Source organism: Thalia democratica, chromosome 3 (assembly GCF_965202585.1).
Source record: "Thalia democratica chromosome 3, ktThaDemo2.hap1.1, whole genome shotgun sequence".
Taxonomy (NCBI): Eukaryota; Metazoa; Chordata; class Thaliacea; order Salpida; family Salpidae; genus Thalia; species Thalia democratica.
Window position 1 is genome coordinate 40,083,170 of NC_139167.1, and position 10,761 is coordinate 40,093,930.

The 10,761-nt window shown below is 24.1% G+C and overlaps 1 protein-coding gene across 1 annotated transcript; it reads left to right on the plus strand.

Moving 5' to 3' along the window:
- The first annotated feature begins 460 nt into the window (after positions 1–460).
- LOC145832282 (uncharacterized) lies at positions 461–10,382 on the plus strand. Its single transcript, XM_082939601.1, has 5 exons — positions 461–579; positions 1,770–1,912; positions 2,630–2,760; positions 8,780–8,922; positions 10,328–10,382. The coding sequence occupies exons 1-5, from the start codon at positions 476–478 to the stop codon at positions 10,380–10,382; spliced, it is 576 nt and encodes a 191-aa protein (XP_082795727.1). The 5' UTR covers positions 461–475.
- Positions 10,383–10,761: the final 379 nt, after the last annotated feature.

A 10,761-nucleotide genomic window follows, 5' to 3' on the forward strand; every position in this document is an offset into this window, starting at 1 on the left:
ACATTCATTTTAACTCAGGCTAGTTTGAAATTTTGAAAAACTCAGGCTAACTTTGGCAAACTCAGGTTAGTTTGGACTTTTAATAGATTTTTGAAAGCACAGGCTTGTTTTTTTTTATTTTTGTAAAGTTCAGTAAGTTTGGATCCTTTTCTTAAACTTCAGGTTACTTTTTGCTGCTTATTTTTTCTTAATGTTATGTTTTGACTATCAGATATTAAGTTCTTTTGTTATTATTATGGTATTTTTTAGTATCTAAACTTGATTATCAGTATTATCTTTCAGCTTACTACTCTTACTACTTTTTGCAGTTTTAACATAAGGCTTACTTATGTTTTGTGTAAATTAGGCAAGTGCTTGGTCATTTAGACTGTGAAGTAGATTGATACAGTTTACATAAAGTTTTATATAATTCAGTTTTTAAACAATTTTATATTAAAAAAATAACAATAACTTTTTGAAAGTTTTGTAGCTTATAATGGGTCGTTTTTATTTAACAACAATCGAACACACTTGTGTAGTTTGCAAAAGTCACAATACACTTATGAAGAGGTGTACTAGATGCAAAGTCCGTTGGTTTTGGTAAGTACATGTACATTCGAGTTTAATTATAGACTTTTTAATTTATTTTGTTTTAAGGTACAATTTAATTATCATCATCATCAAATTTATTCAGTTTTTCATTTTACTATAAGCTAAACACTGTTTTGAGTAAGTACAAAGTTTAAAAAAAAGGTTGAAAGTCTAAAAGTGCTGCTGTAATTTTTTACAGTAATCTTTATTATTTTACATACGTTTTAGTCAAGTACATATATGTTAGAAAATAACTTAGTATAAATTAAACTATTCTTAGAGCTTTTTGAGACTCCGTAGAACTGTTCTTAAATTTATTTGAGAGCAGTGAAACGCCGTTAGTCGGAATAAAGTTATAACACAAAAACTTCTGTGGTATAAATTAAACTATTACATTTTTAAAATATAATTTTTCCACATAATAACAAGTATTTATCTAAGTTTAAGTTTTTTCAAAACTACTGAACGTTGAATATTTAATAATAGTTTTTTTTATTATATGCTATATTTTTGTTCAAAATTTGCTTCAAATAAAGAAAACTATTTACTAAAGTTGAAACAAAGATTAACTACGACTTTCATAATACTTTACAATTAATTAAAAATTTTTGTATTTATTTTTACTGAGTTTAACTAATGACCAAATTAATTACATTTTTCATAAAAACGTTTACAAATTTAACGTTTGAGAAAAAAATTAAAGCGTACTACCTTATGGAAATTATTTAGTTGTTTAAATAAAAAAACATATGTAGTATACAAGTTTTTTTTTTTAAATTGTGTTTACTCGTAGAAGAAGTAAAAAATACTTGTTTTACATCAACGAAAACAGTACCGTTGTATTAGTCTGTTTAAATACATTCATACAAATTTTGACTGTAAAACTTTTTTTTTCCTTATGATCAATTTAAAATAAAATACCTAACATTTATTGTGTAGCTTAGAATAATGCTAAATGAAAAAATTAACGAAATAAGTAGTAAATATTTATGCAAGTAATATTTACAAACGGTTTTATATAATTAAATGGTGTTTAAGTTATTTGCACATTTGCTGAATGACAACTTACTTAAATAATTTATAAGTACTTAGTTAAATAACATTTAAACGAGCTCTAAAAAATATTGTATTTTAAATGACTTTTTGTTAAAATGTTATAAAATCATTTAATTCAGCTAGCATGGTAATGTATCTTTTAGTTCTCGGAAATGCCAGCTGATAGACTGGAAAACGCACAGCCATCAGTGCAGACTGCGTGAAGACTTTTTGAAAAGTCCGAAGAAAATAAAGATTACCCACAACAAGAAATGTTTTACAGTCACTCTTTGCAGGGAAATGAGCGGTGAGAAGTTTTAAATAAAAATTTAAATGAAAGTTATAAGAGTTTAACAATTTAAGTGTTACAATTTTTTTTTGTTCTTAGTTTTGATTGAAACATTGTTCTAAACTGTCGAGAATATAATTAGAAATTTGTTTTGTCGGGCGTGTTTTTATTAAAAAGATAATTTTTGGTACAACAATTTAGTAAAAAAAACTTTATCTATAAAGTATATTTTCTATAAGTAATAATTAAGTAGCTAAAATTAAGTTACAGAAATACAGTTGAAAAAATATCAGTATGAACATAAATGAGGTACACCGCTAAATCCAGGCCGAAGTTTGTACCTAATGCAAAATGAATATCTTAAAGTTTTGAAGTATTTTTTTTCACACACCTAATATCATAGTAAATAGTTGCTTATATCTACAAATTAACTTATTAAATTTTTTTTGATGTTATTATCTCTTTATATTATGTTTTCTGTAATAAGATAATGCTTTTGTTCGTTTAGCTTAATTCGTTTTATTAAACACCATGTCATTTTTTCCGAAAAAACTACTTAAATTTAAGCTTAGTACGTACGTTTCGCGTTTGCGCACCTCTTATAGTGCGTACCTTGTTCGATATACCTACTGTTTTTAAAATTGAAATAATATACAACTAAAAAGACATAGTATTTATATCAACAATATTTTTTGTATGTTTTTCTACTTAAATATTTTATTTTTATTTTTAAAGGAGTACGCATAATGCAGGAGATTTCCAATCAGCTAAGAATTTGTTTTTTTACGGTTATTTGCAAAGGAAATGTACTGGATAAGGATAATTGTCATCACTACATTTTTAAAATAAATTCTAAAAAGTTTATGGTTAGTCATTTTTTTATCAACTACCAACCTTGTTTAAAATAAGCATCCTTATTTGGATAAATAAATAAAGTTCTTTGATAAAGAAGTAAGTCATGAAGTTTACAAAACAGATGTTAAAAGTTTAACATATTGTTTATTGAAAGATAAAAAAAAGCGCTCAAAAAGTTTGGTCTAAAGACCTGGTGTACGAAAAAACCTTTCGGTTATCGAGGCGTACATCACGTCCTATTTTGATTTCAAACTTTTATTACATTGAAAAATGAAACTAAAAATAAATAAAACTAAATTACTTTAATACATATATACTAAAATTAAAATGTTTAATTTTATATGTCATCAATTAAAAATAATATAAGTAGACAAAGTAAATTTAGTAATCAAACTTTTTATTTTTCTTTTATTGTACGATTAATGGATTTAGTTACTATGTAGAAAATTAGAATTTAATTTATAATTGATATTAGACGAATACGTAAATTGCAATTGTTAGAAGCTAAGAAAATTTACATACATAATTTAGCAAAATTTTCATAAAATACAAGTAAACTAAAGACATTACAATTAATTATAACTCTAATTTTACTTACTCATTTCGTAACTCTAATTACAAGAGTAATACTGTTACTTTTTCTCTGCTAGCACTGTTTAAACTTTAAAACTTGTACATCTAAGCTATTTAACTAAATTTTTGGTGATGTTAAATTCTTTTTTAATAGAAAGAAAATTGAAATATTAGGTTTCAAATTAGTGCTGAAATGTTGTTTTATTTTTAAAAATCAATGTTTTATAACTTGATGTTACTAACACTTTGCACTTGGAGAGGTTATCCAGCTTCGTGTATTTTTTACGTCGGTAGGTGGAGTCTTTGAACTGTCCTGAACAACTATCGCTTGCCCTAAGCTGAGCGGCCCTAAAATGCTATTTATATTTTTTAGTAAATAGATAAGGACTATCTTTAAAGCAAATAGTAAACTGAAAACGAGTCAATTGGCAAAAAATATGTAAAAAAAGACCAAGTATTAAACTAAAAAGTTAAAACGTCATTAGTGTTATTAACTTTCGTTACAATAGCTCAAAAGTCGCGTTAAACGCATCAGTATTCATAAAGCTAACTGTTGCATTAGCAAGGCTTCCGGCACGTTTGCTGTTCTGACTGCTAGAGTTTAAAGGTAATAAAAAATTAAATACAAATATAAAATCTAACGTCTATTATAACATTAATACGCGTATGGATGCGGTGCTCTGCTATACCTAAGCAGAACATGAACCTTGTCGAGTGTGCAGTAGAAGAAAATCTTAGAATTTATCCTTAGAATTTTGATAGAAACTAATTATCAATAACGAGGAAGTGTTGAGACCACTGTGTAATTTACCTTCAACTTGCGCAGGCTTTACTGGCTCGGTCATATTCTGAAGTAGAGAGACGGGCGAAATCGAAATTTTCTATTGTACAGCGAATAGGTCGTTAGCAGACACAGAAGGTTTTTCAATGCTTTGTTTGAAAAACGTCTGCAAACTTCAAAAAAAATTAACTTCAGCACTGATAATGATCGCTATAAATTGTGATTTTCTATCTACAAAAGACTATAAGAAAATAGAAATACGCTAAGACAACCAAACAAGCAAAGAAAACGAATCATTGAATTATATATATATATATTTTTCTTATTTAATTATTGTTTTTTGATAATTTTATTGTGCTTTTCTTTATTTTTAGTGTTGTGTATTTTTTACACGAAAGTTTTATGAGCAACACGCATAGACGATTTCGGCTAATAGCAGGCCTATAATTATTATTGAAGATTTTATAAGAATTTAATTTAAGTACAAAAATTGTGACTATACAATACTTATATCTTATATACTTTAACTTATTTGAAAAAAAAAAGATAGATTTTAAAAGTTTTAATATACTAACAAACTTTTAATTTAACTCATATAAACTAAAAAAGAAAAACTAAGTTGCATATTTATTTCAAGACTTGACTTATATTTTAAACTAAGTAAAAACATTTAAATGAAACCAAATATGACAGCTACTATTGTAGCAAAATACAATACAGAATTTTTTGAGAGAATATGTTGTACTTGAAAGGTTATATTCGGGCGAATTCTTATTAATATTTTATATTTTTGTGTAAAAGTATGATAACAATCTAAATATATCAAAATTCATATTGGTCATTTTAACTGTTTTAAGAAAATTAAGCACTTTTAGTTATTGTATATTTATTTCAAGTTTTATCTGTTTAAAAATATTATCTTTTTTACATGTAATTCTTAATGTTTGTTTAAAATATCTTTTTTTTAGCTTAAAACTATTAGTAGTTTTTATAAAAAGTGAAATAACCATTGTTTTATACAAAGTAGATAAGCTAACTAAAATTACGTAAATTCAATTCCAAGACAAACAAAAAATAATGTATTTTGTTTCTTAGGTCATGAGATGTTTTAGCGTTAAGTTTTGTAAGCATATGATTATTGATTTTTCTCGGTAAAAAATTTAGCTCCAAAAGTCTACTTATTTTAATGAAATTATTATATTTCATCTTTTATGTTCATAAAAACTAAAAAAATATTTTTGTTATTACTCTTTTATTTAATTTAATTTATTAATCATATTTATTGAAATAGTTAAATTAAAAAAAAAAACTATAACATAAACTAAAAAACTATTAATGTTAGTATGCTTTTGCTTAAAAATAAAATACTTCTTCTAAACTACATATACACTTTTGTTTCTTATGCATTTCTAGTAATATTTTACACTAAGTTGTATATTTTAAATACTAAAAAAGTATCGATTTTGGCTAAAAAAGTTATGTTGTAATGTTTATAAGTACATAGAAGTTATTCAAATTGAAATCATCTTTAAACCTGTTTGTAGCCTTTAAAAATGTTCTAGTTTTATAAAGCTTATAAGTTTTTATATTGTAACAGTTTGTAATCACAAGAGTGTAGTTACCTTTTTGTTTGAGTGTTATGAAGAGGTTGTTGCGGTCTAAATTGATTCTACGTGCACTTGAAAACTAATAAACTACATTGTAAAATGATAAACCCGATTAAGACATTTATTTTTTACCTGATACTAAACTAATTAATACAAGTGTAAGGTAAAAAATGTTATGAATCTCTAAACAAACAAAATCAGTATATACATGTTACTTACAATAACAATATAGTACAAAAAACTAAATGTCGTAGAAAACTCTGCACTTTACAAAATATCTCAACAGCTTAGAAATTTTAAAAAGTTATTAGCTGTATTATACTAATTTCAGAAAAGTTCACTTATTTCATAAAAATAAAAATATTTATTTTAACACTAACTTGTTTACGAAAAATTCACAAATTGTTTATAAATTAAAAACATATCAACCTTATAAAGTTTTTTATATCATAAACAGAATTATGTATTTTTCTTACAGATAAACAAGAAATAAATCTTGTAACCTTCTAGTATCAAATATAAAAACTTAAAGGCAGCTTAAAAAAAAATCAATTTTGTGGTTGTTTATGTCAGATTCAGTTTTTTTGTAGGTTTTAGTTAAGTGGATTTCAATATTTGAATTTTTTTTTATATAACATTGGCTTAGTTTTATATTAAAATATTTAATTGACAACCCAATTAGTAATATAATATAATATTTTACTTAAAACGTCAATGCAATAAAAAAGGATACATGTCAATAAAAGTACCGATTTATACGGCTATCTGATAAAAATTGTTCTTGAAACAGTACTAAACTGACATTGTTCTATTCAGTATTCTAATTCATTATTTTAGCAAATTTTAAATTTAGATAAATCATCAAAAGTTATAACATACGTTGTTAAATAATGTAAATGTTTAGTAATGAACTAGGTCCTTAAAATGGATTTTGAAACTTCGTTAAATAAACAAAAAGTAGTTTTTAATTATAAATGTATATCAGTGCCTAAAAAATAAGTAAGATATTAATAAAAAAATATGCATTCAAGAACATTAAGTACATATTTCTTACTTTTAAAACTTACTTGATAGCTGAACTTTATTCTTTATTTATAAATAGTATATTGAAATTATGTATCGACTACCAAAACCTAGCTTTTAATAACAAAACATAATAGGATACTCACACTTGTTTGAGAAAATTTAAGTACATAAGAAAAATTCGGTAAAAAGTAAAACACTGTTAATAAACTGCTTTGCACTGCACAATTTAAAACTTTTAGAAACACTGATTTGTACCCGTTAGCTAATTACAACTAAGTGTCTAATATCAATATAAAGATAAAAAAATTATTAAACGTAGCATAAAAAATGTTTAAAGTTGTTACTCAAAACGCAATGGAAGATTTATTTAAGTTAAAAATTTTGATTTCATCAAGTTACAAATGTTTTTTATAGTAGAATAGAGATAAAATAGTCTGTAAAATTTTAATCTTAATTGATAAATGAAGGTATTTTTTTTATAGATATGGTAAAAAAGTACAATTGTTCCTAGATTTAAAGCTTATACATAAATTAAAGTTGAGTTGTTGATTTTATACATCACAGCTAAATAACAAGTTTCAGCACTGTTAAACAGAATAAGCAAGCAACACTAAGTTTAACTATATCGAATAATTTATAATAATTTTATTAGTCACAGTTTACTATTTTGTAAACTAATAAAACGTAACTAAATGATTTAAAAATATTATAACACAATTTGTATTGTTACATAAAATATAAGTTTTAACAAAAAAGGCAATCTTTCAGTAGTTTAGGTTGTTGCATTTGGTTTTACACAATTTAACATATTGTCTAAAAGTTATTTAATTTTTATTTTTCGTACCTTACATGACATATTTTTTTTAATTAGCTTAATATAGAAATTACGAAAACTAAAAGAAACACATTACATATTTTTTTTTCAAATTTTAACTACTATCACTTTAAGTAGTATCATAACATAACTCCACTTATAGTAGTATTCTGAATTCGAATTACGACAAAACATCGTACTTTAAGTTATAGTACTTAGTGTACAGCAATAAAAGCTTTACTTATTTGTTAAGTAGTCCTTGCAAACTTAACAAGTCAACATTTTTTTATTAACTGTTTTATACTCCTTTGAAACTTTACCTACTAATAATTTACAAACTTTACGATTACTACTTTCTAAAATCTAAGTAGATAAAAAGATATGTATAGTAAATGTTTTAAAGCTTTGTGTAATACGTTAAAAAAAGAGTAAGTAACTAATAGTTTACATGTAGTACATTTTAATAACCTGTATTGTAATTTTGCTTCCAGCATAGCTATGAATTTAAAATAAATGTCAACAATTTTTTTTTATCGTACATTAAACTATACCAAAACTTACAAAAATTTTTGACTGTTATCAAAACTAAAAATATTAGTTTTTAATTTGTAAATTTCAAGCATTATTTAGTTAAGTTACAAATAATCCTTTTTAACAAAAATTTATGTTAACCTTCTATGGTTCATCTCACCTTTCGTATATCTTGCGGATGCAGTTTTCGATCTAAGTTCAACATGTGAACATACGAGGCAAATTACTATAAAAAATACTACAAACGTTTCATATTAATAAAATATGTTTTATTTAAATGTGTGTTTTTTATTTCTTATTATAAGAAAACATAGCATTAGTAGAACATTTTTTTAAACTAAAAACAATAACAGACAAAAGAACAACTTGATAGAAAAACTTAAAGTATTTTTTGAATCAAAAGTCATAGTTAAAAAGCTTGCTTTTAAACTAAATGTAAGTAAGTAAATAACAAATTTATAAATAATAAGTTGTATATAAAAGTTAGACTTATTAAAATTTAACCATGTAAATTGAAAAAACATGTTTTTATGAAAAAATTTACTAATGCTTTTATTCTCAGTTATAAAATGAGTAAATAGTTTTACTAGTATTCATTGCTTACTTAAATAAATGATTGTTTTGTTTTGTATTTAAAAATTGAACCCGTTGTACTTATCATAACTTTTTGCTTTTTTTGTTATGTTTATTATTTTCAGGCCTTTGGAGAGCAACACGAGTGTGAAATCGGCCTTTCGAGTGAGGATGTAAGCCTGATCGTTGATCGAACCAAGGTGTCAAGAAATTTAGCTGTCAAGGCATTGAGAGAATGTAAGGGAAACTTACTGGATGCCGTGAAAATGTGTAAATCATTTACGAAGAATTAAAATGTGTTTTTGTCAACTTAGTGAGTCTGCTAGAAAAGTAACAGTTTAGAAAGGTACTTAGGTATCACACTTGCCCGTACTTGTCCAAAATATTATATTTATAAAACTAGATTAATTTAGTTATCTAAATGCAATTAAAAATGTAAACAATTTTTTTTCAATAAAGTTGTCACTATAACTTTATAAACTTTTAAAGTGCTATATACTTAACTAATTTAGCTCTGAATTTTTTTGTAGCTTTGAAATAGTGCAAATATCACATGACTGTGTGCTATTTTAAACATAAAACTTAGAATCTCAAAATAAGTTCTACTTTCATTAAGAACATAAATTTAACTTTTTCTTTCATACTGTAATATGCTTATATTTATACCTCTCAAAATTAATTAAAGTTTATCTGTTTAAAATACCTCATTTTACCTGGATTTACTACTCAAAAAGTTGTTCTGAAACTGTTATATTTTTTTAACTTGTATGCTTCAAAATGGTTTTATATAAGTGTTTTTGGTCGTTGTTTTTTGACTTATGTAAAGTATTTACAGTAGTTGTACAATAACTTTTAAATGCTGTTTTTTTCTAAATTCTTTTTTTATTACTATTTTATAATATGAAATGACTATAATTTGATTATCTTAAACTGTAAAATTAAAATTATTAAATACTAAAACTATTTTTCACATAAAATTTTTAATAAGTACTTTTTTCTTTAAAGTTTTAAGATGTAATTTTGATGTTTTATGTAGACGTCCAAAATGTATTTTCCTTAATTTTAAGATTATCAATTATGACCAAGACAGTCTAAATTTATTATCAATAGATTTAACTTGAGTTTTAAATTACTATTTCAAAATATTAAACGAATTTAAGAATGTTATTTTTGAAATAATAAATTTATAAAAAATTTTCATAATTACTAACTATAAAAGAAAAGTTGTCCTAAATTGCTTTTTTTTATTGTTAAGTGTATCATTTTTTTAACTATTAGTTTTTTTTTCTTAAATTAATAATTTGAAAATGTAAAGTTTTGAATTTTTAAAAATCTACACATTTAGCATTGAATTAGTAAGTATTTTAATTACTTAAAGTGTTTCATGATTTTTATTTATTACCAATTTACATTTTAAACATTATACTTCGTATTTATCTTTAAAATTAGTTTACTAGGCTAAAAAAAGCAAATATATTTATATTTTAAAAGAAAAATTGAAAATATTTAATTCAATATAATTTAGATTAAAGTTTGATGAAAAACAAAACACGTATATTTTCCTGATTGTTAAATGCTGCGTCTTTATGTTGTTTACTTGTCGTTATTTGGGGTTAATGTTTACGATTTTAGTAGAATAACAAAACACAAATCTGTGATAACAATAATAACAGGATGTCCACCAGCGGCGTAGCGTGGGAAGGGATACTGGTGCATGCGTTCACCTAAAAAAAAGCAACAAAAAATGTATTATCTTTATTCTTTAATAATCAATTTCCCTGCTTTTTTTCAGTTATGTTTATGTAGTATTAGAAAAGTTAAACTAATTTTTCGAATACCAAATATACAGATCCGGTACGTAAATATTATTATGTACCGGCTTTGTTGCCAAATTCCATAAAGAAAACTTTTCAAATTCATTAACTTTATATAAGAATTAAGATTCAAAAAGTGCACAGATTTAGTAGTGCACCGCAGTAGTATTACAGTTATGATTTATTTTTTTACAAGGAAAAATGTTTATACTTTGTAAACAAACCATCAAGCTAAACATATCCTATTATGATAATGACTCAAGAATAGATAAACTTTCAAAAAAAAGTAACTA

Excerpts from the sequence above, each read along its gene's own strand:
- LOC145832282 (XM_082939601.1), top strand. The coding sequence starts at position 476 with ATGGGTCGTTTTTATTTAACAACAATCGAACACACTTGTGTAGTTTGC. Across the intron at positions 580-1,769 it reads TGCAAAGTCCGTTGGTTTTG|TTCTCGGAAATGCCAGCTGA; the intron begins GTAAGTACATGT and ends TGTATCTTTTAG. Across the intron at positions 2,761-8,779 it reads TAAATTCTAAAAAGTTTATG|GCCTTTGGAGAGCAACACGA; the intron begins GTTAGTCATTTT and ends TATTATTTTCAG.